The sequence below is a fragment of the Manis javanica genome, chromosome 10 (assembly GCF_040802235.1).
Source record: "Manis javanica isolate MJ-LG chromosome 10, MJ_LKY, whole genome shotgun sequence".
Taxonomy (NCBI): Eukaryota; Metazoa; Chordata; class Mammalia; order Pholidota; family Manidae; genus Manis; species Manis javanica.
This window is the reverse complement of record NC_133165.1, coordinates 113545286-113573140: the sequence shown is the minus strand read 5'-3', so window position 1 is coordinate 113573140 and position 27855 is coordinate 113545286. Positions and strand designations below refer to the sequence as shown.

General features: G+C 48.2%; 2 protein-coding genes across 9 annotated transcripts in view; one reads left to right on the top strand and one right to left on the bottom strand.

Annotated features, from left to right (window-relative positions):
- PACSIN2 (protein kinase C and casein kinase substrate in neurons 2) overlaps positions 1 to 27855 on the top strand; it is a 123549-nt gene that overhangs the window by 34332 nt on the left and 61362 nt on the right. For 3 of the 8 annotated variants that reach the window (XM_037006838.2, XM_037006836.2, XM_073213984.1), the window contains exon 2: positions 19781 to 19894. The exons of 2 other annotated variants lie outside the window; for them this stretch is intronic. The gene's annotated coding sequence lies outside the window, so the exon portion shown is untranslated. Of the gene's footprint in view, positions 1 to 11397; positions 11530 to 13994; positions 14099 to 19780; positions 19895 to 27855 lie in introns of those variants that run through there. 3 more of the 8 variants (XM_073213983.1, XM_073213982.1, XM_073213985.1) reach the window with 3 other exon arrangements.
- LOC108410080 (kelch-like protein 8) lies at positions 20572 to 26271 on the bottom strand. The gene is given in 3 exon segments (XM_073213980.1): positions 20572 to 24548; positions 24551 to 24837; positions 24840 to 26271. Coding segments are annotated over 3 exon segments (1554 nt in total). The 5' UTR covers positions 25861 to 26271; the 3' UTR covers positions 20572 to 24302.

The window sequence follows — 27855 nt, the reverse complement described above, 5'->3', positions numbered from 1 at the left end:
GCCCTGTCACCTGGCGCTCCCGGGGAAGAGCTGCGGGGAGGAGGTGAAGGTGCCAGCCCCTCTGCAGAGCTCGCTTTTGTTCGTTGTACCTAGTTCTTGGAGGGCCAGACGGAGGCACCTAGAAGCAGAGTTCATAGAGGTATTTCGAGGGAAGGAGACTTCAGTGTGATGGGCTGCCAGGGACCAGACCAGGTGCTTTATTTCACTTAATCCCCTCAGCAGCTGGAGGGGGAGGAGGTGCTGGTCGTGTTTTTACAGGTGAGGAAACCAGGGCTCTGAGGAAAATCGACTTGTGATCCCATGGCTGGGAGCCGGGGTTTGTACCAGGCTGTGAGTGGGGCTGCCCTTCCATTTCCGAGACTTGGCGTCCACACCTGAGCGTGTGTGTCTGGGGCGACGCTGTTTCTCTCATGGTTTTTCTCCTCTCTTCTTTCAGTGGATGCCATGCCCCTGGTGCTAAGCCTGGTCTTAGATGCAGGGGAACAAGGGCAGTGAGGCCCGGCTGGATGGAGTTTGACAGCCTGCCTGCATGGCAGCTCGGAGGGAGGAGTAGCCCGTCCCCCTGGGAAGGACCGTTACCAAGGTCAGAGGGCCTGTGTCCTGCAGTGCCGTGCTGCCCGTCACCTTGTGGGCCTTCAGCTTATAGAGGGCCCTGCCTTCATTTCAGGGTGCTGGCTTTCTCTGAGATTTGTTAACAAATTGTTTTATTTCTTTAGGATTCATTTTCCTGGGCTGAATTTTAAAAAGACCACATTGTCACTGATTCTTCTTGTGAAGGATATGATGAGTATTCATTGGCCAGTTAAAAATTCTGTATTATTATTTCTGTGATAAACTTTTTATTTGGGAAAAATATTTGACTTGCAAAGCTAATACAGAGAATTCCCTTATACCTTCCACCTGCTTTTCCCTATGTTAACATCTCAGGTAACCACAGTACATTTGTCAAAATTAAGAAATTGACATCAGTACAGTGTCACTAACTGAACTGTAGACTTGACTCAGATTTCATTGGATTTCACTGGTTTTTCCACTGAGATTCTGTTCCAGGACCCAGTCCCGGATATCATGTTACATTTAGTCATCACATCTCCTTGATCTGTGATGGTTTGTCTAATTTTTCATGACCTTGACAGCTGTAAAGAGTGCTAGTTGGGTATTTTGTGAAATGTCCCTTGGTTTCAGTTTTCCTGAGGTTTTTCACGTTATTAGACTGGCCTTGGGAGTTCTGGGGGAGAAACCATAGAGGCGAAGTGTCCTTGTCATGTCGTGTCAGGGAGCACAGTGACGTCAGCACGGCGTCCCTGGCGAGGTTCACCTTGCAGACTTAGTGTTTTTCATCTGTGGTTTTATACATGTTTTAAGTGGCTCTGGTTCCCTAGAGGTCGCAGTCCCCTCGGGCCAGGGCCCCTGCTCTGCTTGCTGTGTGCCTCTTCCCAGTGTGAGCACTCATGCTGTGGACCTGCCAGTTCATGTGAAGACATATTTGGGTCTCTTGTTTCTGTGAGTATCTGCAGTCTTCACAGTCTAGGTGAAACACGATTGGCCATGTGGTGGTAATTGTCAAAGTCAGAGGTCATTCTAGTCTCTCTACTTTTTATATGCTTAACATTCTCAGTAAAAAATAAAGAGAAAAACATTTCCAGTCTACAGATTGGAATCCCAGATTGTTTTGATAATGTAGGGGTAATGCTGTTGGTCGTTGCCAAAGCTGTGAGGCCATCCCTCATCTTGACCATTTTTGGTTCTTCCTCAAGGCTCCATAGGAAGAAAAACTTGCATCGAAACCAGTGTTAAGCAGTGCTGCTGTAGCTGTGTAGTAATAATATTTCTTAACGTTTTTGAGGAAGAAAAATCATTGGTGTGTCATTAGAAAATAATTCCAATTAGGATGAGGTTACAGATTAGTTGAAATATATTTATGGAACAGAAAGAAAACCTTTCTGTTTTTGTTGGAAAGAACATCTGACTCTCATTAATTTGGACACGGCCTGTTTCTTGTATGTGCAGCATTTTGACATTACAAACTGTGAATCTGGTCTTTCAGTGAATGTAGTGGAGAAATACTGGTACCATTTGAAGATCCTAGTTCCCCCCATCCTGAACCTTGAGACACTTTATAATCGGTGGGGAATCGTATGTGGACTGTGAAGGGTGTACCAGCAGGTGCGAGCACAAAGGGACCCAGGGTCTGGGTAAATGCCTGCTGTCTTTGTGTTTCCCTGTTAACCTGCAAGCACAGGCTCCCAAGCTCTGAGTTGTAAAAGTGAACGCTGTCACGAAGCCTAAGTACACTTGGTGGCGTCTCATTTTAAGGAGGTCTTGGCTCAGGAAGTCAGTACTCGCTGTTGACTGTTGATAAAATTTTCTGCAGCCCTAATCCAAGTATGTAGGTCTAGCTCAACTTAATTGTTGCAGGCCTGTGTACAGCTTTGTGTGTGCATGTTAATTGTACGTGTTTGATGCTCACCGGGCTCTGTGGGTCATGTGGGCTGCCAGGGGCACCGAGATCTCTGTCCCATCTTAGAGAAGGGGCTATCTGGGCACTGACTCCTCTTTCCTGGAGTCATCACTAGGAAGGGTCAAGTTGTGAGTGTCCGAGAAGTCTCCTCTCATCTGCGTGGGGATGGCTCTGGGGATGGGCCCTTCGTTTGGTTCTGTTTGTCGAGCAAATTAAGGCCAGAGCGTCTCCCTTAGACCTGTCTCTGCATGGAGTCAATTCAAGTGATGTTGAGGTTCTCAAGAACCCCCACACGGTGAATGAATGAGATTGCTGTGTGAGGTGGGCTAGCACCTGCTGCTTTCGGATCAGCTGGCAGTCTTGACTTTTCCTGGGACTTAGTTTCTTTACAGAAGTGGTTTGTAAAATCTCAGGCTTTATGGACTAAATTATGTATAGAGTGCTCAGGAATAATGTCCCTTCTCTTTCACACATGAAATACAGCACAGTGGGCGATGCCAGCTGCAGGGGTGACAATGCCTCCCTCGGAGGATGAAGTGTCAGAAAGGTAGGTTTTGCTTGATAGCAGCTTGTTCCAGGGTTTATCCAGAATGGGGGATTTTATGAAGCCCAGTAGGCACGGGTATGCCTGTGACCTCCCTGTACCTGTAGGTTTACGAAGGACTTGTGCATGTTGGGGTCCCAACCTCCCTCTGAGCAGCAGTGGGGCCTTGATGGCCCTTTCACACTTTGCTGTGGCTTCATCACCCAAGTTTAAAATCTCATGGAACTCAGTTTATTTCTTCACTGCAAATTCAATTGCTCATGAACATTGTTAAATACAAATACATCAATTCAAGAGAAAATCACTATCAACACTTTGATGTATACTTTTCTAAATCATTATATTTTCATACACACACACAAACATGCATTTCAAAACCAACGGGATCATACTATGTAATCGGTCTTGTGACCTGCCTTTAGTGTAGCTGCTCACACGGGAGGCACGTGTCCCTCGTGTGTACTGCGTCCTAAGGCGGGTCAGCCGTCACAGATGCGCGGGGCCGCTGCCAGGCTGGGCAGCCTGGTGCTTCTCTCTGCCTCAGGCTGGCTTGCTCGCAGCACGTCGCAAGAGAGGGTCTGGACTTGGCTGTCCTGGTGCTCTGCTCGGTCAGCCTCTTGCCAAAGTCCCTTCACTTTATTTTCCTTCACGAGACCTTCTGAGCCAGCCCTGGCTGTATCCATACTTCGTTCCTTGTGGTCATTGTGGATTCAGTTCCACTTGGATTGTTTTGGCCTCAATTTGCTGGTTTTCCGATGTTGATTGATGGCCAACTCTCTGAACCTAGTGGGGGTTGGCCTTAGGCCGCTGTCACCTACCTATGTGTGGGCTGCGTTTCCACCCTACCTTCATAAGGGCCCCTGCGTCCGCTCTGTAACTTAGTTGTTGTGGTCTGCATCGCTGGGAGCCGCCAGTCTTGCCATCGGGAGATGATTGCAATGGCTACCGTTTAAAAACACACTGCGTGCACATCGTCTTGTTCAGTCAAGCCCGATGTGGCCACTGCGGCTGTCTCTGCGCCACAGGTAGAGGAACTCGACACTTAGAACCTTGCCGAGGGCCTGCACCCACCCCCTGCTGCCCCTCTGTCGTCCGGCCCCACTCAGCTCTGCCTTTCCCGTGCAGATGTCCTTGGAGGGGCCCCAGGGCACCAGCCTCAGGGTCACCGCCGTGTCCTCAGATGTCCAAGTACGACTGGGAACGTTGTGTTCAAAGATAGTTTAAGTACAGTAGTAGACTTCAATTTTAAGAGGTAAAAATAGAAGAAAATATAAAATTTGTAAAAATGAGTCAAACTTTTAAGTTTGTAGTTGGTATTCTATTTATCATATTTTAGACCAAGAATGGAAGCTTGTAGAGGTTACAGACCATGTCTTTTTTTTTTTGTTAAAGTATCATTGATTTGCAATCTGATGATGGTTTCACGTACACAGCAGTGTGGTGTCAGCACTCCCCCACATTATCAAGTCCTCACCCGCTCCACTGCCGTCGCTGTCCATCACAGTGGTTAGATGCTATAGAGCCATTATTGTCTTCTCTGTGCTGTACTGCCTTCTCATGACCCACCTCTATTGTGATTGCAAGTTATTGTGCCCCTTAATCCCCTTCTCCCTCCCTCCCCACCCACCCTTCCCAACCCCTCCCTTTGGTAACCAGTAGCCCCTTCTCGGTGACAGACCATGTCCTTTACAAGATTAAATTTATATAGTGCTCAAGAGTTCCTACAGTCTTTAGATTCATTTATGTATTAAATACTTAATATATACTTATTACCTACCAAATTGAAGTACAGTATTGAAAATCTCAAGGATTCAGATGCTTCCTGTTTCTTAGCACAGAAGGGCTCTTAATCTTTTTCCATCTTCCCCATCTTTTATCCCTAGCACTAGTCCAAAATGGAGAAGGAAAAAGCTAAAGGTAATGGTAGCATTCTGGAATGCTTGGGGTCACGATTTATATGTATTTATATGTATTACATCCTTACTTATAATCTTCCTGGTTTCACAAAGGATTTGAGTTGGTTAGTTGGGACTACCAGAAAAAAAAAAAGTTGCTGGAATCTTCCTTTGCCATCCCCAAAGCAACGAGAATAAAACAGATGTTTAGCTCTGGTAAGAGGCTCAGCGGTCACCTAGAACTCTCCCACGGCCTGTGTTGTGTCTGTGGGCCCAGAGGGAGCCACGTGCAGCAGCTCCGCTCACTGCCATCACTGGGGACCACGGCCACACCACCTTCACTGCTGTCGTCTCTCACCTGAAAATGGGGACAGTACTCCCAGCTTGCAAGGGTAATGAGGGACAGAGTTGTTGTACATGGAGATCCTGGCAAATGTGTAAAATGTCATAAAATAGTGCCTCATCTTTATCTTCTATTTGCCAGTATTTTTACTGCCATGTGACCAAAATTATCATCAGTGTAATGATTCCTTATGAAGTTAAAGATAGGTGGTTTGAGGCTTTGCATTTATTCTTCTGAAGTTGTACGATTTAGCTTGCAGTTCCAAAGTCAAACATAGGGAGGGGAGAGGGTACATATAAACAAAGGGGAAAGTCACACTAATAACCCTCCAGTAAAAGTTAACATAGCATATCTTGAACTTTATTCCTGAACATACCAAGAATTCATCACAAACCTTGCTCAGCACTCCTTTTTGAGTTTGGAACTTTCTTGTGGGTTCATTTTCCATGTTCAGTGTGTTGCCCAAAGAAGGCTTGAACTCTCACCAGGACTGGGCAGGGCATATGCAATCACTGAAGTACTGTATTTGAAATCCAGGTGTTGCTTTTCATGATGGCATTGTATAAAACGCATAAGAAAATAAATTAACATGTTTTTTCTATCACATTGGTACTTTGAAGTTTTTCTCAATTGGACTCTGCTTTAATTAGCCTGGCTTCTTTTTTTCTTTTTTTTTAAAGCATGGGGCAAGTGCCAGAGAAGCAAAGAAGCTTACATAAAGGGTTTTAAGTTTTTTGTTTTTTTTTAACTTTGCCAAATATAGAATTGTTACTTGGCTCAGCTTGTCCTGGCACCTTCTTCTGTGATAGAGAATGTTAGAAATTTGGCTTGGTTTAGTCCTTTTTATGCATGTATGTGGGAAAAATAAAGGCAAGATGGCTCTATTTATGTCTTGGTTCATGAAAAATATGAAAGGCTAACAAGTAGGGTGTGGACGTAGCCACTACCCTCTCCCCAGACCCCCTCCCCCTACCAAAAAAAGGATTGATCCATCAGAATGTTTTTACATAACCTATTTAAATTCTAGAATTTAAGATTTACTTATCATTGGAAGAAGAAAAGCTAACACCTATAATTTTCACATTAGATTTTGCTTGTTTACTGACTATCAAATAGCCGTTGAAACCTGCCACTGAAAGCTGCCATTCCTGAGTGGCCGACAGGTGTTATCACACATTTTACTGCAGTGCTGATAGAGTGGAGCTAACCTGGTGGGAAATTGGACCGTTGTGGGTCCATCGGAATTGGTCGTGGGAAGTGAAGGACCATTTATTCAAAGAACTGGGACCCAATAAAATACACTTAGTGCTAACGTTGCACAGAACTTACCTGAGTAGGTCTGTGAATCAGAGGCGCCTGCCGAGCAGTCCTCTGTCCTCAGGGAAGGCCTCGTTCCCTGCCTGGGGCGCTGACGTGGGGGAAGTTCTGTTATGCGAGTTCTGCAGGGAAGTGCTTTTCTTCCTCCCCATTCTTCCCCTCTCCTCGGCTCTCTTCTCCTTCCCTTCTCTCCTGCCTCCTCCTTTTTCTCTCTATTGAGCATATTAATTTACATGCCGCTGTGTGCGTCTGTTTAGGGGCTTTGCCAGGTGGATACACCCGTAGTCACTTTCTGCCACTGTCCCAGTCAAGACATTTCCATCACTTGAAAAGCCCCTTGTGCCCTGTTCCGTCAGTCCCCCACTACCCACCCCCCTGGTCCCAGGCAATACTGATCTGTCACTATAGATGAGTTTTGCCTGGTTTAAAATTTCATATGCATAGCGACATGCGGTGTAACTTTTGCACCTGGCTTCTCTTGCTCCCCGTTGCGTTTCTGGGATTCCCCCATTTGCATCTCCCAGTAGCTCAGTCCTTTATGTGCCTAGTAGCTTCCCGCTGTGGATCGGACTGCACACAGCAGTTTTGGTGTCCTGTCTGGGAGGTGTGACAGGGAAGCCGGGCTCCGGGGGACTATATGCGGTGTCTGTTTGCAGCCCCCTCCCACCAGCTTTCCCAGCCCTTGAGGAAGGCTGAGAGGAAGAGCAAATCAACAAACAAGATGTGAGGAGGTGTCTTTTCATCAAGACCCTGAGTCCCACGACTCCTTGAATAGTTTGGCTTCTTGGAAGCACCCAGCTCGCGGCAGTCATATGATCTTGGTGTTTGCCTTCCTGGAGGTGGGCATTCCTAATATATTAGGCCTTGTGACCAGAGGGTCTTCTTCTAGGGCTTCTGCAGGACTTCTGCTGTCTCTGCTGACACTAGACCCACCTGGCTCTGCATTTAGGGCTTGCGAAATTCAGGCACATGGGCCGTGGAGCCCCTCTAGCAGGGCCGCCCGCCACTCGCCCTGCTCCCCGGCGCCTGCCTCTGAGCTGCCCCTCTTCCCTTGGCCCTGCCCTGGCGCCTTAGCCTTGGCCCGAGGGAGGACTGAAGCACAGAACTGCAGTCCTCACTGTTTTGTTACAACCTAATTACTCCACGCCCATAACCTCTTTAAGATCTTCCTGTAAGAGGCAGTAATTGCTTAGGGCAGGGGAAGGGGTGGCAGAGAGAAGGTGCAGCCTAAGAGCAGGGGGTTTCTTTTTGAGTGATGAAAATGTCCTAAAATCGGGGTGATGGTTACACAACTCTGTGAATGTACTAAGAACCATTGAGTTACACACATTAAATGACTGAGTTGTTTGGTATGTGAATCATATCTCAATAAAGCCATTTTTTAAAAAATGTGGTATTAGAGCAAGGAAGGTCCAGCAGAGGAATGGGGGAAAAAATATCACATCAGAGAAATTTTATTCTTTCCCCATTTGACATCCCTTTTTGCTGACTATCCTGCTTTTTCCTCACAGGCCTAGTTCCGTGGGAGCCTGACTGTGGTAGCAAGAGGGTGGGCTTCGACAGTGTCAGGTGAACCTGAGCCGGTCTCCCGTTCTGCAGTCATTAGCTGGGTGACATGGGCAAGTGGCTTAGCTTCTCTGGTGCTTTCCCTTCTATAAAATGGTGCTGGTAGTGTCTGTCTTGAGGAGTCCTTTAAAGAGCTCAGACAGGCAGTCCTTTCCACTGTGTGACTGACAGTCTCGTGGCGAAGTGCAGGTCAGGAGCAGCCTGGGCATGTGCCCTCCCGGTGGCTGTGAGGTATGCGGCTTATGGCTGTTCCCCAGTCGCCCCCCGGCTGCGGGGGCGGTGGTCCTGGTTGTCTGTAGCTCACTTTGCTGGACTCTGTGAACTTTTTCTGCCTTAGTCCACAGGGTGTGAGTAGGTCAGTGGCAAGCTCTTGGGGAAACCGCTGTGTCCCTTCCTCCTTGACTGCCGTCCCTGATCTGGTCCCTGCCCTGGGTCATCGCTCTGTTGCTTCCTCAGCCCCTGGGGCATGTCGGTTCTGGCATCTGTCAGCTCATGCGTTTTTTTTATTTACGCTTCTGCCCTGCCCTGACATTGTGAGCACTCCATGGGGCCCCGCGGCCCTAAGCACTGTGCCTGGCACTGATGTTTGTTGAATGAATGTCCAATGGCTTAAAGTTTTGTGATAGAAACCAGATTGGAACTGGAAATACCAGTTTAGGCACCCCATGGAGAGGTTAGCAGGTGGGTTCCCTGGAGCAGTGTTTCTGTCCCAGCACTGCCTTGGGCTGTGCCCCTGCCCAGGCTGAGAGACGTGCCTGAGTCAGCTTGTCCTCTGCCAGGAACCCAGTGGTAAGGTGTGGCTGAGGCGGTGGGGAGGGAGAGGGCACCCAGCTGCACAGGAGAGCTGGTCCCTTTACTTCATAGTCCCATAGTATCTGCATTCTTAATTTAGCTCAAATGCAAAACGACACACAGCAGCTGTAGTCAAGACCCAGTTCTGACCCTTCAGGGAGGCTGAGGTAGAGAGGCAGTGTGGTGGCACGCCAACAGCCTGGCTTGGAGGCTGCCTGCCGGGCTCAGATCCTAGCCCCGCTGCGCGCCAGCTCTCCGGACCCAGGGCAACTGTACCTCAGTTACCTCATCTGGAAGGAAAATGGAGGGGGTGACAGTTCACCATAAATAAAGTAAGTGCTACATAATGTTTATTGAGAAGCCTGTTTGTTGGATTAAGAAAAGCAGAGAATGTGAGTCTTAAACAATGATTAAATCTGTATAAAGAACTCAGTCTGCCTTACTGTCACCGCCTCGTCCCATAACGTAGGGCTCTGGGGCAAAGAAGAATTTTCTGTCCTGCCAGCTGAGGGAGAGGCAAGATAGCTTGCTTTGCCAGAACTCGGGTGTTGATTCTTTTCTAGTGGAAGAAAATACCCCCAGAAAAGGGCTTTTATGACCATATTTTTGTGCTGCTTAATTTAAAGTGCTTTGAAAGATGATTGCCAGTCTATTAGTTTTAGGAAGCCGGCCTGTGTGTTGTAGCCAAGTAACACAGAAATAGCCTCCAAGTACATCATTTGGCCCATAGCTCAGGCTTCCCAGCCTTAGTGCCCATCACTGGATGAAATGACCTTTAGGGCCATTAGACCCATTAGCTCCTGATCCCTCTGTCCCACAGAAACCCTGGGTTGAAGGCACGGGCCTCTCTGCAGACCAGAGGAAGCTGCTGGCCAAGAGTGGCTGGCCTGGTTCCCCGGTGTGCGCCCCTCTAAGGGTGTGATTGAGCTAATAACTAAGCTGGCTGTGGAATACAGCAGATCTCTGTGGGGTTGGCTTCTCTGGTTGTGTGTGAGGAGAGGGGAAAGTGGTATGAAAATTTTCCAAATAAGGCAAATTATTATCATCTGTCAGATAATCAAGTCTTGTGTGGATACGGTCTTTGCTTTATTGGTGTTTTTCCATTAAAGAATCTCTGAACACAAGATTTTGGAAAGAGCTTTTTAACCTGTTTTATATTTTAAGGTCAGACTAGATGGCTTTTTTTAACTTGACATTTTTGAGTTAATATGGGTAGCGAGAACACTAGTAAATACTATATATCCACTAGGCATAATTTCCCTTTTCAATATATTCTCATGTCAATTATATATTTTCCCTTAGCCATAGACTTCCCCTCAGGCCCATGTTACAAGGAGGGAATGGCCCAGACCTGTGCTGCGCACCACCACTTAAATGTAGCTCCCAGCTTGCCGTAGGGATTAGGGGGTGTATATGTATCTTCTGGGAAAGTACTTTGGGGAAATGGAGCTCTTCAAATATCTGTTTCTTGTCTGTCTGTGCAGACTAGTTTCAGTATCTGCTCTTCCCTGCAGTGTTTGCATTTTTTTTATATAGTTGGATAAGTTTTAAAAACACTTTATTGAGGTGTAATGTACATGCATAAACATGCACATATGATAAGTATGTATACTGATGAAATTTCACAAACGCACTGTACCCATAACAGCTCAAGAAAAACAGAGCACCCCTCAGAAGCCCTCCTGGCAACCCCTTCCTGCCAGTCCCTTCCCACCTGGCTTCAAGCAACACAGATGCGTTGTGCCTGCTCTTAACTGTTTACTGTATTGAAGGGAATCGTTCTGTATGTATTCTTGTGGGTATATATTTTTTAAATGAAGAGGTGGGCCCTCTCCCTCCTCTCCTATAGTTACATTATTCTCTTTTTTCCTTCACTATCAGTTCCTTGTCAAACTTTGGGCAGTTCGTGTTTGGTTTTTACTTCCAAGGGAACCCTGTGTGCCTGTTGGAGGGCTCTTGGTCTTAGGAGGGTCCCTCCTCTATCTCCAGGGAGCCTGCATCAGGCTTCCCTGCCTCTGCGACTGTCAGGCTGCTTGGCCTTGGTGTGGGGAGTCATGGAGAGAACTTGAGTTTTACAAGTAGGGACACTGTAAGATTATCCCCTGCAAGCCAGTTCCTGTCACATGGACTCCTGAGGCACCTTAGATGCTCCTTAGATGCAGGCATGTCGTTTTTCCTTCTAAGCAGAAGAACCCCAAATGTCAGAAGGGATTCTAAGACTGTCACATACAGTGTAAATCAGTTTAGACATGAGTTGAGTTTGCGGGGGGTCATAGGATTTTGTCCTCAGACTTTGTCTTTCTGATTTTCTGTGGAATACTGAGGTTTCTGTTTGGCCACTTTCTGAAAAGAAAGCTCTTCTGTGCTGGTCCCAGCAGGCCCGGAGTGAAGGCCTGGGAACCTGGTGCCTGTAGGGCGAGGGCAGCAGTGCAGGGGGATGGCCTTGTCTCGGATGGACGCAGGGAGTCAGCAGCCAACAGGAAATGATGAAACGTGCTGGGAGAATTTGGCTGGGAGCTGGAGGTCAGACGCACCAGCAGGTCAGAAGGAGGCAGGTATGGAAGCTGAGCCGCAAAGCTAGGCGGCTGAAGCTGGTGTGTGACAGAAAAAGGTGAGTGTGCTATTTCCTTTAAGGGAGACCTTTTTGAAAGTAGCTTTTTTATTGATTACCCCCCCCAATGCTTTAACAGAAATCTCACCTTTTAAATGCACCTAGTTTTAGAGCTTCTTGATGGAAAGGTCCACCCAGTTCTATATTAAGTGAACAGAGGGGAGCGTTTTATCCAAAATGCTTTGAGAAAATGTCAGAGTAAATGTTTGATTTCCTTGGTGAATAGATTTGGCCTAAACAAATGAAGGATTGTACTTTATAATTTGTACTCTGGTTTTAGAACATACATGCATGCTTCATTTCAAAACAAATGGAATAAGTTAGAAACTTTGGTTTGTTTTCGACTGCATTTTTTTCTTATGGGTAGCTTAAATGAGTTACTTGAGTTAACTGCTCATAGTGGGTTGTTTTTTTGTCCCCTGCTGTCAGGCATTATGTTTACTACATGCTGCCATTTCCTTTCTTAACGGCCAAATCTAATCTGCAAACACATACATGGGGCTCATGAGACAAAATGAACAAATTAGCTTTTCCAGTTAACTGTAATTGCTGTTCATGACCATCTGTCTGCTCCAGACTCCCAGAATTGGCATGTGGCTTGCCCCAAATCCCCTCCGGCTTCCTCCTCCGCATCTGACTGCTGTCACTAGACACTTGGTTTTTATTTTTATTAGATAGCAAAATGTAAAGTGAGCAGCCTTCCATACATATTTGTTTCTTATCTTGGAAGTCATATTCTGGAACTGAAAAATTATGGCGCCCTTTCTCTCCCCTTTATTTATGCAGTACTGTAGCTCTAGGAAGAAGGGTTTTTTTGTCCTACTCCTTGAGTGACCCATCTGAGGGAATGTTACTGGATTACCTATTGCCACGAGCATTAGAAAGGCAGTGTCCCTCTCTGTTCTCTGGGAAGAGCAGTGCAGGGACGGCCTGTGCTACCAAGAGAAGCCTAGTTTCTTGTCAGGCCATTACCTACTGTGATTTGTGTATTTCCAACATTTTTAGGGTTGTGTATTTCCAGTTTTCTAGAAATCCCCCAATATATAGTATTTTTCTCAGACCTTAAACAGGCCCATCAGTTTTGCCCTTGCCCTTGGAATTCTGAGTATCTCCTCAAAATCTTTCCTTCTTTGTAATAAGATACCTTACTGAATCCTAGATACACTTTGAATGCTGCAATTATGGAATAATAATAAAGAGGCATCATAACTTCAAACCGAAGCATGTCTTGCTGATCTGAGGTTTATGCCAGTAGTTAAAAATAAGCCTCCCGTTTCCCCCCGCTTTCTTTTTTATATACTGTTAGTCCTCTGTTTTGCCCAGCCACTAAATTCTGTTCATTTGGTGGCATAATTAAAAAGGTGGAAACATGATATTTAGAGTTGTAATGGCTCTTGGAGTCGATATGGCCAGGCACCTTCAATTTTTTTTGACAATGGAATTAAGACCAAGAGGCAGACCGCCCTGTTGACTTGTCCAAGGTCACACGGCTGGCTGGGAGCTGGGAGAGTCTGGAACCCAGGTCTCCCGACTGCTGGGCCACCAGCCTTTCCTTCACCTGCTTTCTCCACGTGTATCTCACATTCCCAGGGCTTGGCTGAGAATGGCTTTTGGCTTCTGATGAGTCCATATTCATTTGTTTCATTTTCAAATGCTCAGTATTTGAGTATTCAGTAATTCAGATATTCAGTAATATTCCTATATGAGTACCATGTAGGATCACTGAATTACCTTGCAAAGAGCATTGATGTTTCTCCCTCTGAGATGTTTCTTTAAAACCAAGAGTGCTCTATTGTATAAAGTTTTTCTTGCTTCTCCCCTAAACTACTCAGTTATTTGTCATACTTATACCTCCTTATATGATTAGCTGCTAGATGAAAAACCCAAACTTAATAAAGTCACAAGTCATAAAAGAGACAGCAGCACTTGGTTCTCCTTAGGAGAGGGTTCCCCAGGGTGTGAAAGGCAGCCCTGACCCCGTGGGGGCACTCGGCCCCTGTGAGGGAGTACTGGCAGCATGGTCTTGGACCAGGTTTGGGAATATGAAAGGCTTTAAAACAATACATAATAATGTAAATAAATGGTTTAATTTATAAAAATGGAATTTATCCACAACTTACCAGAATCAGTTTAAAATAGTCTCTCCTAATAATTGAATTTGAATCCTTCTGAAATTCAAGTATGAGAATTAGATGCAAACAGAGACATGCTGAGGACAGTGGGTGACTGTCGTAGACCTTGATGTGGCCCTCACTGTCCACTTACCTCAGGACGTCGTGGAAAGGTTCATAGAATGACACTTAACTTGTATTTTCTGAAATATTTAGAGGAGATGCCTTGAAGAATTTCTGAAACACATACACTTCAAGTAAACAGGCATTTTCATAAATATTTTCACTGTGCTTGAAATTATGGCCAATAACTTTATGCTTGTTTTAGTTCATAAAACCAGAGGGAAGCAGGATACGTGGGCATGTTTTTCTGCAGTGGGTCGGCACTGTGTCTTCCATCCTGGTGTTCTGGGGGACACTCTGCTCATTGTCCTTGAAGCTGCTGCTGCTCTTTGCTGGTGAGTCAGCTCTGTATCGGGCCTAAAGAAAGGGCCGGGAGCCCGCTTCAGGGATTGGCTTGATTCCCTTCTCCCATAGTTTAGTTTCCTTTGTTCCCCCACTAGCATTTATCCTCACCGTTACATTTTCAGTACAAAGTAAATACAGCATGTTTTAACTGGCTTCCTTTTCTTAATAGATAATTGGCCACCTTTGTATGTATATAATTATATATATAAACACATGTGTATATAAACATACAATGACTATATGAGTGTCCCGGTCACTGAGTAGTGTTCGCTACTCCTCCCTGCCCCCAGCATCTGCCCGCCTCAGTGTACGTTCTGGTGTGCCTGTGAGACGTACGGACGTGAAGGGGATGTGGTGCTGGCTTTGTGCGGGCTGAGGAGCGGTTCCAGGGCAGCCTCGGGGGCTGCCCCTGGCCCAGAGCCTGAGCGTTTGTGCTGTTGGGTCACCCGGGCTTTCCTCACTTCCTTCTTGGTGCTCAGCTGCCCGCCAGGACGGCTTCTCATGGCGCCTGAGAACCTCCACTAGTTGAAGGAATCGGTCTCAGTATCACAGGTAGTCCCAGCTCCGGAGTGTGAGGAGTACGTAAAGAGGATTGTGAGTGTGGGGATGGCAACAGTAGAAACAGGGCCATTAGTTTGAATGAATGAATGCGTGAATGAAGGACTGAATGACGGAGTTGCCGTGATCCCTTTTCTATACACGTTGCTTTTATAGGCAGTATGGTCAGGTTTCACCTGGCTGGGCAGCTCTGCCTTGATACCAAGTGACAGACTAGGTGTCTGTGTAACATCTGCTGTGGCCCTAGGAATCTGGCCTAAATTTTTTTCTCATTAGACTCATATGTGAATCATAAGCCATGAATCTTTACGTGAACTCACAAACCACATTATTCTATTTTTGGGTAACTTAGGGAATCTGACAGCAAGTATTCTGAATTTGAAATGTATGCCATCGCGATAATACGGGATTTAAATTTCATTTTTGCTATCGATTTCATACTTTCTTGTTTCCTATCAGGACTTGCTCTGCAATGGAGTTCTTGAGAGAGATGAGGGGAAAATGATTTTGCTAGAAAATGCTTACGTAATGAGATGATGTTAATGTAGTTAACAGGACAAACTGTTGGAACTTCCCAATTTGAAATTCTGTCTTTGATTCTCAAGTTCTTAATGTATCGCTGGTGCTGGTTTAGCAAAGTACATGAAGCACAGGGCAGTCTGGGGACAATGGAGCAATCTCTTTATGGTTCTCTTCCAGTAGGAGCTGACACACAGGAAGAAAAGCACAGGGCTCAGTGGGCTGGTGACCAAGTATCTGTTGCCTTGGAAGGCAGAAACATTTGTTGATTTACCACCTCTGAGGGTGCTGAGATCAGGTTCACTTAATCAGATCTGACTTTTACTGGGCAGGAGGAAAACTATGCCTCAAGTCTCCATGGCCATGCAGAGAACCATCAGAGCCACTTTTGGAGGAGAAATCTTTGGTATTTAATGTTGACCTCCAAGGCATTACCCTTACTCTTAGGCATATCCAGGAGACTGCTACGGTTGAGGAGTTTGAATTTGGGATGGTAGAAGTTGTCATAAAGATTTAAAGTCATGGTGTGAGGCTTGTGTGAACTGCAGTCGCCCTGGCACCTGACCCCTTTCTCTAGTGGCCATGCAGGCACCTGATTGAGCTCATTGCTCATTGCTCATTGCCAGCCCTCCATTAGGTCACTGTCCAGAGGGACAGCCCACCTGGGTGCTGGCTGCCTGGGCCAATTGTTTTGTTCATTTGTGCACGTATGCATTCGTGTGTTCTGTTCACCCCTTGGCAGAACCTCTCACCCACTCAGTTTGCATGGGGCACGGTGCTGGGCCCTGGGATCCACCATGGCTGAGATAGAGTTCTTGCCCCCAGGTGCTCACAGTGCAGTGTGATAAAGAGACTTCTAAACTCAGGGTGGTAAGGCTTTTTATGGAGCAATAGGGACCTTATTCTGCTGTGAAGAATGGGGGGAGGTCCAGAGAGCTTCATGGTTTGTGTTGTGTTTGAGAGACAAAAGGAGACAGACAGTATATGCAAAGGCAAGGAGGTCAGAGGGATGTGCCCTGCTGGGGAGTCTGGTGGGCTGCGTGGCTGCATGCATGTGCCTTGGACCCCTTTGGTTTATGGGGCCCAAACCAGTTACTTTCCATCCTAATTCAGTTCTTCTAAATTTTCTGTTTTTCTTTGTGGCATTACCACCTACCTTGCATCCAAAATTAGGGATTTTTAATCTCTCTTCCCCTCTACTCCCTACTCCCTGGCATAATGGGTCCTATTCCCTGTCTGTTCTTGCTGTTGAGTGTTACTCTTCTGTCCAGGTCCCTAACCTAATCATTCTCCACTCTCCAACCCCTAGAGCTGCACTGTCCAGTATGAACCACATGTAGCTGTTTACTTGAAAATGAGCTAAAAGTTATCAAAGTCAGAAAGTCAGCCCCTCAGTTGCACTCACTGCTTTTCAAGTGCCCGGTCGCTGGCGGCTGGTGCATCAGGCGACACAGGTCTAGGGGCTCCGTTGTCTGCTCCCATTCAGCGCCCAAGGGGACTTTCCATTCTGGGCTCTCCTTGGCTCCTTCCTTTCAGATGAGCCCTCCTTCCTAGTGTGGTGTCCGAGACCCCCAGCCTGGTGGCACCTGCTTTGCTTCCTCGTGTTCAGCTACGCCGTGTTCTGCTCACCCCACTGCCTCACGCCTTTGTACCTTACACATGCTGCTGTTCCTCTCTCCGGATGCTGTTCCCTGTCTGAGCCTTCCCTGCCCGCTTCTCACCGAGCTCCAGCTCTCGGCCCTGGCTTCCTTCAGGTCCCTCTCTCCTCTCTTCCTCCTCCAGTGTCCTTGTCTGCTTGTAAGGTCGTACTTGCCTCCCAGACAGGACAGGTGGTGCTTGTACGGTGTCGTCATTGATGCCCCTCACTCTGTGGCAGGCATGGTGGTTAAGCTTTGAGGACAGATAGGCTGAATTTCAAAACTAACCATTTACTTGCCAGGTGGCTTTGGGTAAGACATATAGCTCCTCTGAGTCTCAGTTTCTTTATATGTAAACTGAAGATTATAGTGGTATTTCCCTTGTGTTAAATGAAACCCAGGCATAGAGCCCCCACACCACACTCAAGTTCAGCCCTTGCATCGCAGCCGAGAGCTGTGGTTCTAGACAGACACCATTCTGGGACCCGGTGACCCTGCTACAACCACGTCACATACAAATAATGATGTTTTGTGGCTTCTTTTCTACTGTGTGTGCCTGTTACTTGCTTTCTTTATTGCATGGCTTATCCTTACAGCATAGTTTGCATAGAAATGGGGATAAGAAGCAGCTTTTCCTTTGTTTCTGGGCTCTCTGTTTGCTACCATTCTTCTGATGGGGTTTTTTTGGGGGGGCTTTTTTGTGCTCCTTTGTGTCCCTTTGTGTCCTCGACCTCCATTGCCTTTGTTTTCTCTCTCTTAGTTCAGAAAGTAAGTTCTCTGTCTAGTTCTTCAGTGGTTACCCTAGATATTTTAACAAACTTAATAAAATCAAAAGTAATTTCTTTACTTTTTTCTTGACTAATGGAAGGATTTAGAACATTTTAACTCCATGCCCCCTCCTGACTCATCCAATACTTCTTTCCCGAGTGTTTAAATCCTACGAATTCAGTCGATGCTCTTTGGATTTATTGGTGTATTTATCAGCCTGTCTGCTTACCATTGTTTCTCGCACTCATACCGCCCATCTGAAATCATGTCCTTTACCTGGAGTGTACCTTTTAGAAAATCCTTTTCATTATGATTCCTGGGGGGAGGGGGGGCGCAGGTATTTTATCTATGTGCAAATGCGGGGTTCTTAGGGCCTAAGCACTAGTTTTGCCGAGTATGGAGTTCGTAGCGGGCAGTTGCTGTCGCTCAGCATACAGGATGATTATTCCAGTCTCCGGTTTCCCTGTCGCTGTTAGTGTAGTTGCCAGTCCTTGTTATCTTTTCTCTCCGGCTGTTCTTAACACTCTGCAGTTTAGTGGTTTTACTTTGTCTTGCGGTGGCGCTGTCTCTCTCTCCCTGTAAAATCTTGCTTGAGTTTGTTGGGCTTCCTTCATCTGTGAGTCGGTATCTTAAAATACCGCTTCTTCCTCATTCTTAATGTGACCTCCTCCTGGAACTTCATTAGATGTGAATTAGACCTCACTATTGCCTCCAAGTCTATTTATCTTACTTTTGATTTTCTCTTTGTCTCTTTGTTACCCCAGAGAGAAAGCTGACTTCTCTACATATATTCTAGTGTTTCTTCTTTAAATTTGCCTCTTTGGTGTCTTTAGAGTCCTTTTTTAAATTTTATAATGCAGTTAAATGGTGCAATTATATTTCACTCAGCTTTTAGATTCTTTTCAGCAGGAAAGTTGGTGAGATACCTGGTTGTCCTTGCTGCTGAAAACAGAAGTCTCTTCTATCATACTGTAGCTTGTACCAGAGCCTAGCACATTCCTTAACTCATTCAGTCCAGATAGGTTTATTGCGTGCCTGTTAGGCGTCGTTGCTAGGCATACAGGGTGAAGGAGACGGAGTCCTGTTCTTCAGGAGCTTGCATTCTGGTGAGCGAAGAGAGGCAGGATATAATACGTCGTTTGGCCTGTGGGGCTGACCTGTCAGAGGAATGAGGATGAGTTGGGGACAGCTTTCTTAAGAAGAAGGTGGTGTGTGAGCAGATATCTGATGATGTGAGCCTGCAGACCCCGGAGGAAGGGTGTTCTTCCCAGAGGAAGCAGGTGTGAAGGTACGGCTAAGCCTGGTATATTTGGAGACCCACAGGAGGGTGCCCGTAGCTGGGGAAATTGGAAGGAGCGGAGACTGGAGCTGGAAGCTGGGGCCAGATCGCAGCGAACTTGTAGGTCAGGGTGGGAAGTATACGTAACAGCGACAGCAGCAAATTTGGTGGCTTGAAATGAGGCAGAGGTGGTGCAAGGTGGGCGCATCCCGGCTCTGTTTCAAGCCGGAGCTGAGGGAATGTGGGTGCAAGGGAAGGAGAGGAGTCAGGGACGGTACAAGGTAGGCGATGGGCTCCTTTGCTGAAGGAGGAAGACTGGGCCCGGAGCCCAAGTCGGGGACAGAGGAGCAAGAGGTAGGCTTAGGCAGAGGCCCTTCGCATGCCCAGGAGTTGATGCTGAGGGAGCGGCTGGCGCTGTGTGGGAGTCAGAGCTCAGGGGAGTCCTCTGTGCTGGGGAAGTCCAGTCAGGAGGCATCGGTACGTGGCTGGTGTCTGGTCGCGGGAAGGAGGCGGTCATCCGGGACACTGGTGCGCACTGAAGGCGGAGTGGGGAGCCTGCCGCCTGCGTGTGCACACACGGCGGTCCAGGCACTGCCGGGGGGCCTGCGGGACGGGGCCGGGAGGCATGCAGGCACGTGTACAGAGTGAATGGAAGGGATACAGGCAAGTCCGCGTTGTCTTGGAGATAAGGGCCCTGGGCTCCTTTACTGGAACTCGGGTTTCGTGCTATGGAAGCTACAGAAGGGGCCGGGTGCTGCCTCGTTTTCCCAGCTACTATGTTCTTAGGGCAGAAAAATTAAGAAAAACAGATACACAGAGAGAGAACCCCCAAACTCACATACCCCACCATCCAGAGAGGGTTAATAAATGTTAGCATTTATTCAATATTTGCTCGCATGTCTCCTCCTCAGGAAAACCCTCACTGACCACCGTCCTGCCTGTGGGAGACCCCACCACTGTCCCCCTGGCCTCCTGGTCTCCCCGTCCTCGGCAGCACCTGCTCCGCACCCCTTCCTGCTCTGCCTGTAAGTTGTCTGGGCCCCGGAATGTCAACAGGGACCTTCTCGCTGTCCTTCACCCCCAAGCCCCATGCCCTTTGCCCCACGCCTGGTCCATCGGAAACCCTTTGTACACATTGTTGAATGAAAGACCTCATGTTTGGTACATAAACTTCCAGACCTTTTCCCTGGGTAATCACCCCCTCGAGGATGTATCTTTAACCTAAGTGGTCAGCATTTGAGGCCTAAGCTGCTGCTGTGCAACTGTCTGCGCTCAGGGGTGCTGGGTGTAGTTGCCAGCCTCTTTCCAGCCTCTCTGAGCAGCTCCTGAGCTGGGCGGTGGTGGGCGCACCCCAGCTCTCCCAGGCCGCACTTCCGCCCACCCTCCGTCCCCCTGCCTCGCCGCCTCTGGGACCTTGTCTCATCTTTCCTGCTATGCCGAGAGCTCCTGGGCTGCGGGCCCGGTCTTATCACTCACTTCACTCCCTTCCCCCATCTCTTAACAAGGTTTCTGACACTCAGAGAGTAAATGTTCTTAGAATATTGGGGCAAATGTATATAAAATGATAAAAACATAATTGTTGTGACTTAATATCATTTTACTGAGTTTATCAAAAATAATTACATGTTTTATTGAAAATGCATACAAATTTGGGACACAGGCTATTTCTTGAGCCAGCCAAACTGTGCATCTGTGTATTTGTGCACACATGTGTAAGGTGTGTGCCTGTATGTGTGAGTGTGTGTGTGTGTTTAGTATTATCTTTGAAGTTAAGTTAGTAACCAAGGCATTTTCTTCAGGGTTTCTCAGATAATATTTACCATGCATGGTAATTGGGAATTTTATCATACATGGACATGTCATTAATTTTTCTTCTTTGTCATCTGGTAACTGGAAGTGTGTATTAGGCAGGTGACATCATGGAAAATATACAAGAGGCTTAACATGGCTGGTTTTTGTTTTGTGTTCCTGGAGTTTTCATTGGCACAGCTAAGGCATGCGTGCTCAAGGTCCTGCTTGCTCAAGTGGTGTCTGCCCTGTGGGGTGGGTCACGGCCAGAGGGATGGAAGGAGCTGTACGAGGGACGAGCAAGAGCCAGCGTTTGCCGAGTGCCTCGTGTATACAGTCACTCACATATGTGGATCGTGGAAATTCCCCCTGACTTCCCCATGCAGTAGGTCATCCATGTTTATCCCCATTTTAGAGATCTGAAGAATGAGGCTTAGAAGTTAAAGCTTGCACCTGTCACAGGTAGTTCAAACCCTGGTCTTTCTCTCGTTCCATTTAAGGGAAACTTTTGCTATTCACTTTGTTTGGTTTTAGCTCATTAGTTTCAGATTGTTGCTTGATAAGTGGGTTCCCTGCTCATTTTTCCAAATTACTGGATTGTCCTTCATGCATGTGAGCTTTTTAAAAAAACAAACTACTGTCAAGTTAGACTCAGTTGTCAGTTTGTCACGCCTGTTCCAAACCGGCCCTGCGTCCTTCTCTAGAGCACCCTGCTTTGGTTCCAGCTCGGATGTGTGAGTGACGTGGGGCAGTGCCTTGAGAGTGGCTCTGCAGCCGAGTGCAGAGATACCTACGAAATGCTGGAAAGCCAAATCCTTTTGTGGTTGGCATGGCTTTTTTTAACTTCAAAGGCATATATTCGCAGCAGTGCTCGACAAGTATTTGAGCAGTTCATTTCCTGACAGAGCTCTGGTGGGGGGATGTCTAGCCAGCGGTTTCCAGCCTTCTCAGTGGCCCCTTATCAGGTTGTGCTTTTCATTGCTGGTAGGTGGGTTGGGCAGAAGTCACTCTTCTTGTAGCGTAATGGGTGACTCAGGCTGGCGCCCTGCCCTTTGTAAATTCTGCTCTCTCCTTAAAGCCACCTCCGCGTCCCAGTGCATGCCTCCGGGCCCCGAGTGTCCCTGCGCTGTGCTGGTGTATACCCCAGCCCCTTCTCCCTGCTGTGCAAGTTCCTCTACCCGGAATGCCCTTTCCTTCTTCTCCAGCTGATGATTCTCGCTGGGATGCCAGCCCTGTACACCCCTTGTGGGTCCCCCTGTGTGACCCCATAGCGTTTGTGCAGAATCCTCTCCAAGTACTTGGCACAGTGCTGGAGGAGTTTGTCTAAGAGCCTCGCAGCCCATGAAGAGGGGAGCCCCTCAGTGCCCGCACCTGGCTTACTGGGTAAGGCCGGCCCATAGGCACTGCCACTCTGGCAGCCACAGGTTCTCAAAGGCCCTGACACTGGCACTGTGCCACGTGCCAGGCAGGTGCCATTTGATGCTCATAACCTCCAAGGCAGATTGGATTCCATTTTACAGATAGGCAGTGTCAATCACAGACCTCTAAAGTATTTTACTGGAGGTGACTGGCCCATTCAGGGTCAGGCCAGTCTGTCTCATAGTGCGGATTTCAGAGACTGTACGTTCATGCACCAGGCATGTCGTGACCTTGGTGGTGTTCCTTCCTGCTGCCTCTAGTTTTCAGGTAAGTGACCTCCGCCCTTCAGCCAGGGCTTGCAGCCCCTCTTGGTGTGCTCAATTGGCCCGTGAGGGGAGGGGCCTCAGCCGTGCTGCTGCAGGGAACTGCCCACCGCGGCCCTTTGTGGTACAGGAGGTCCTGCCTCTAGAAGGGGCTCCTCGCAGTGGAGGGCTTGGAAGGAGCTGAGGGCTGACCTGAGGACACTCTGACTCAGGAGTGTCGTTAATAGTGCCCTTTGTGGGGTCTTCGGGGCCTGCTGCAGTAGCCCTCAGAGTTGGCCTCAAACTGCCTGAGTCAAGCATCTCTCCCCTCTTTCCCTGGCATGTCTGCCTTTATTGAATGGCCCCATTTTCTTGCCTGAACAAAAGACAACCTCCTGACCCATTCTGTATTTTTTCCTTCTACTTTTGCCAGAAGAATCTGTCTTCATCTTGGCCTTTGTGACCTTTCTTTATGGCTTAAGTGTAGTCTGTTGGCTGGGAAAACTTGCAGCCCAAGGAAGAAGTATCCCAGTGGCAAGTGATTCCAACTGAGAGAAGGAAATCTTCGGGGAGTGTTTGATGTCCCCTGATGGCTGGCGTGGCGGCACTCCTCAAAGACTGCCCCCCGGGGGAACGGCACTGCAGAGTCTTAGGGAGTCAAGATGAGAAGCAGGTGCTCGACTCTACCGCCCAGGTCCCTGCAGCTTGGTCATACACATCTCTGGTGTCTGTGGCCACCTGCCGCTTGGTAGGTATGGCGGTCAGGCTGCAGGAACATGCTGGCTGAAGTGAATGGGGGGTAGTGGTGATGAGCTGATGCGTCCTCATGTGCCAGACCCTGACCACCAGCTGGACATGAGAGAGGGCTGGCGAATTTCCAGGAGGGGCATGTGAGCAGCATAATGCTGCTGTGTGAGGGTGCTCTGAGCTGATGTGGGAGCAACACCGCTTCAGTCTTTGGCAGGCTGCTGCATGTGTGACTGGGGCTCCTTGCTCGGTTGACTGGTGGCCAGTCGAGGAGCACTTGTTCCTTAGAACCGTGAAATGAGTCTTTGTTGAACGGGGCTGCCTGGCAGGAAGTGTAGAATGCTCACACCCATGGGGCAGAGGAAGCCCCATCTGGTGAGGGTGTTTAGTCATGGCTAATAGATACTTATCCAGATTTTGGTGACCATAGGTCATAACCCTTTTCCATATTTAGAATGTTAGAAAACCAGACTGCAAAGACCCTTGTATCCGGCCCTCCCCCTCAGGGTCGAGGAGGGGCGCGGCGTGTCAGCAGGCTGAGTGGGACAGGTCGCGAATGACTGCAGCCGTTACTCGGTGGCTCAGCCTTTGTTTGGCCGCACACCAAGCGGGGCCTACTGCAGACTTGCTGGGAGTTCTAGGGGCTGCGTGTGGGATGGCCTGGGGTGTGGTGGGCACCCTGCATTGCTGCTGTCACCCGGTCAGGAGCCAGGAGGACCCCGTGGTGTGTGCTCAGCTCTGGGGCAGAGTGCCCCCTGCCCCACTGTTAGCCCTTAGACTGTGCTGGACTTGGGGCACCCTGGGTTACGTTAGCTGCACTACATTGTGCTCACACTCAGTTTATATTGTATCGTTCATATTTTATATCACAAAACTCATTGAAAGGAGTTTTGTAATTTTGCTTTTTTTTTTTGATCTTTAAAGATTTGTTTTGTTGTACCAAAACACATTCAAAATGTGTCCTTATATTTAAAATATACATATCTTATTTAAATGTGATCCTCTTATATTTAGCCAATTGCATAAATTGGGCCTCCTGGTAAACTTGCTACTACTAGTAAAATTATGGAGGTAGAAGTTTTAAACATGAAAGATGAAGAAGTAAACAAAAAAGCATGAATATGAACCTTAAGAATTCAAAGCAAATTTTAGGACTCATTCCAATTGAGCCTAAATGCAATATAATTTGTATAATTGTACTGTTTTATTACAGTGTCATTGTATATCCTGTAATAAATTAGAGGAATACTATCCACTTACCAACAACGTACACGCAACCATGGAGCTCACGAACTCCATTGCCTGCTCTTCGTTGACCCGTTTCTTTAACTTCTATCCACTTATCCAGATGTGGATAACACCTCTCCACACTAGACAAAGAAGCTACTCCATCATTGCCACCTACTGCTTAAACATGGCTCGCTAGGGCCACAGAGCCAACTCCTCCACGGAGAGCACTCATTGGCGCCACTGTACTCCACTGATATCAGATTCTATGTCGTATCTCTCCACATCACTGAAGCAAGTGTTGCCATCTAACCCTCCAATTGCATAAATTGGGCCTCCTAAGGAGGCCAAGGCAATTCCTCGCCTGTTCGTGTTCATTGATGCCTTCATCATCCATTTATTAGTGAGAGGATCAAACATCTCCATGCTACCTAAATGTTCATTTCCATCATGTCCACCCACCGCATACACTTTGCCTTCCACAGAGATGACACCCACATGTTGCCTTCGACTATTCATTTCTGGTCCAAAAAACCAACTGTTTTGTTGATGGAATAGCATTCAATACTGCAAAAGGGGTCACCAGATCCACCTCCACCACCTACACAAAACAGCACACCAGCAGTATGCTTCCTTGGGGTCATCCGAATGGAGTATTCAGAGTCAGGTACTGCTCTGCTACTCAAGTGAAGGTGGTAATTTCTTGCTTCATCCAATGAATCTCTACATTTTAGATTTTGCTTGACAGTTTGTTCTTTTGCCACAACACCCATAAGAAAATCAACTGGCAACAGCAGCAAGCGGACCTGTGCAAGTGTTTCATCCAACCACTTGGAATGATGCTGAGGATGGGCAAGAAGCCACTTGATGGCTGCACTATAGACCTGCTTTTCATTCTCAATATTTAGATCACTGGAGGACAAAAGCTTATGGAGATGCTGGGGTGACATACTTACAAAGTCTTCACACTCCACTACTTCAGTAAAATGCTCACAGGCATACCGATCTGCCATGTCCATTAGATCTGTTCGATTGTGACTTTCAGCAAACGCGCTTACTGCCAGGCAATTGGAAGGATGAAAATGTAGCTTCATGTATTCACAGCAAGCCTTAGCCACCAGTTCAACCTGTAGAATACAGGCTGCGTACAAGAGAGGCTGGACATTGTCAACAGTCAAAGTGAGCCGTGGAGAGTAGACAAACTTCACCAAACCTTCTATTGCTTCCCCATCAAAATCTCTGATCTCAATCAGCGTGTGCTTGGCTTCAGCCATTTCAGAGAGAAACATGGCTTTGAAGTAGGGAATAACACAAGCCAAAACAAGTTTGTGACAAGAGATTAGCTTTGAGCCAAGCTTTAGTGTGATATCACAGAGCTCTCCATTTTCATAAAACTGAGGAAGAGAACCATGAACATCTTTCCAGGCTTCATTTGCTTCAAAGATAAAGGAGTCTTCCCCATCACCATCACAGACCGGAGACCTGGTCTTTGCTTGCTGGTACTGAGGCCTTTTCCCCTTTGTGAAGTGCTTCCTAGCTTGTTTTGCATTCATAGGTTCTGAAGCCATTTGCTACACTCTTCTTTCAGTGTAGCTCTCTTTCAAACATTCCCTTTACTCTTTTTTAAGGGTGGTGAGAAGGCAGATGGTAGAAGCAGACCACTAAATTTCAGGTATTTTTCAAAACCCACTCAACTGCCATTGTCTGGTTTGTTGAGACTGGAGAGACTGAGATTCTAGCCACTTGTGGAAAGCAGGGATCCACATCCGGCTATGTGCTCAGCCCACTGGTTCTGGCAGTGTAGACAGGCAGAGCAGCCAGGAAGCAGGAAACAGCTCTTTCCTCCCCTCAGGCACCAATACAGCTGCTCCTCTGCGACCCCCGACATTGCTACAGGGGCCGAGCAGCTCCAGAGAGTAGAGCTTCTGGGCCCTCGGCCCTCCACTCAGCCCCTTCCGGCTTGGCTGCAACGGCTCCCGCGGCGCAGCGCCGCGGGAGCCCTGCGCAGCCCCACTGGGTGCCTTATGGCCCCAGCCCCCGAGAGCCGCGGCTTCGGACAGACAGCTGTAATTTTGCTTTTGAAACTGTTTGAGAAATTAATCCCTCCTCCCCTCATCCATTTGTGTATTTGTTCAGTGGGAACAGCACGTGAAGACAGGAAGGCGAGAGGGGTGTGGGGCTGTGTGCTGCTGCTACCTGCGTGGGGCGAGTACAGTGTGACTGGAACACGGTGCAGATGGGGCAGCCAGAGGGGCCAGTGGGGCGAGCCGGGAGGCCCTCCTGGCCATGATAAGACATCTTGGGGGATTCCAAGCTGAAGCGTAGCGTGATCTTACCAAAGACATGCCAGCTAACATGGTAGCATCATGGGGAAAGAAAGAAGTGGGGCCAGATCGCAATCAAGGCAAAAGATGGTGATGACCTCAACACAGGGAGCTGCTGCGGGGTGGGCCCAGCAGGCGGGTTCGGGAGGCTCTGCAGTAGTGCTGTTAGGGTGCGGGGACTGTTAGCTGGGGTGGGGCTGGGTGTGGGAAGGAAGGGACTCCTGGCTTGAGCTGCTGGATGAATGGGGGGACCATTTCCTGATGTGGGAACCCCAGGGACAGGAGTGGGCTCAGGGAACGTAGAAATGGTTTGCAGGACCATGTGATGGCCGAGTGGAGGGGTCCAATGGGTAGGCAGATGTAGGGTGTCTGAGGTTTTGGGCCAGAGATACAGTTCAGGGGTCATGAAGTTGAAGGTGGTTTGATGTGTGGAAGCAGAAGGCCTTGCTTAGGTGGAGCATGTGGCTAGAGAATAGGGCCCGGGACAGAGCCCTGAGGAACTCCAGCACCCAAGGCTTGGGCAGAGGAGGAGGAGAGAAGTCAGGAGGGGCAGGGTGGTGGACGGCGGGTGTGATTGTAGGATGGGACTGCAGGAGGTGCAGTGATGAGACCAGAAAGGGCCAGGTGGTTGTGCCCTGGGGAGCCCAGAAGCGCCTGCAGCCTGACACCACAAAGGTCCTGGGCTTCCTGTGTCATCAGCTTCATTAGGGAGGTGGGAGAGAAAGCCAAGGCTGTGAGATGAATGGGTGGGGTGAGGACTGGAGAACTCGAGAGTGGGTGGCTCTGGTGGGAGCTTGGCTGGGTGGGGGTTGGTGGGTAGACTGGGGTCCTTGGCCATGGGAGGAGGTGGGAGTTAGGGCCAGCCCTAGACAGTGCATGGAGAGGCCAGCCTGTACATGCTGACACCCTTGAGTGGTGGCAGGAAGGGAAGGGGTTCTGATGTCTCACTCGTCCATGTTCCATGGGAAGGAAGGGAGATGGCCAGGGAGGAGGTCTGCAGGGACCTTGTGCAGAGCTGGGGATAGATGCTGGGGGACAGCGCAGAGGGAAGGACCCTCTAGGAGGTGGGAGTTTGCTCCAGCACCCATCAAACTGCTTGTAACTGGGGAGGAGGGAGGCTGGCACTGTGGTAGGTAGAGGGTGGAGTTTTCAGCAGGCAGGTGGAGGGAGAATTAGAGTCTGGGAGCTGACATTGTTAATGCCAGTGGTGCCCTGAGGGTAAGCAGTGTAAAGACAGGT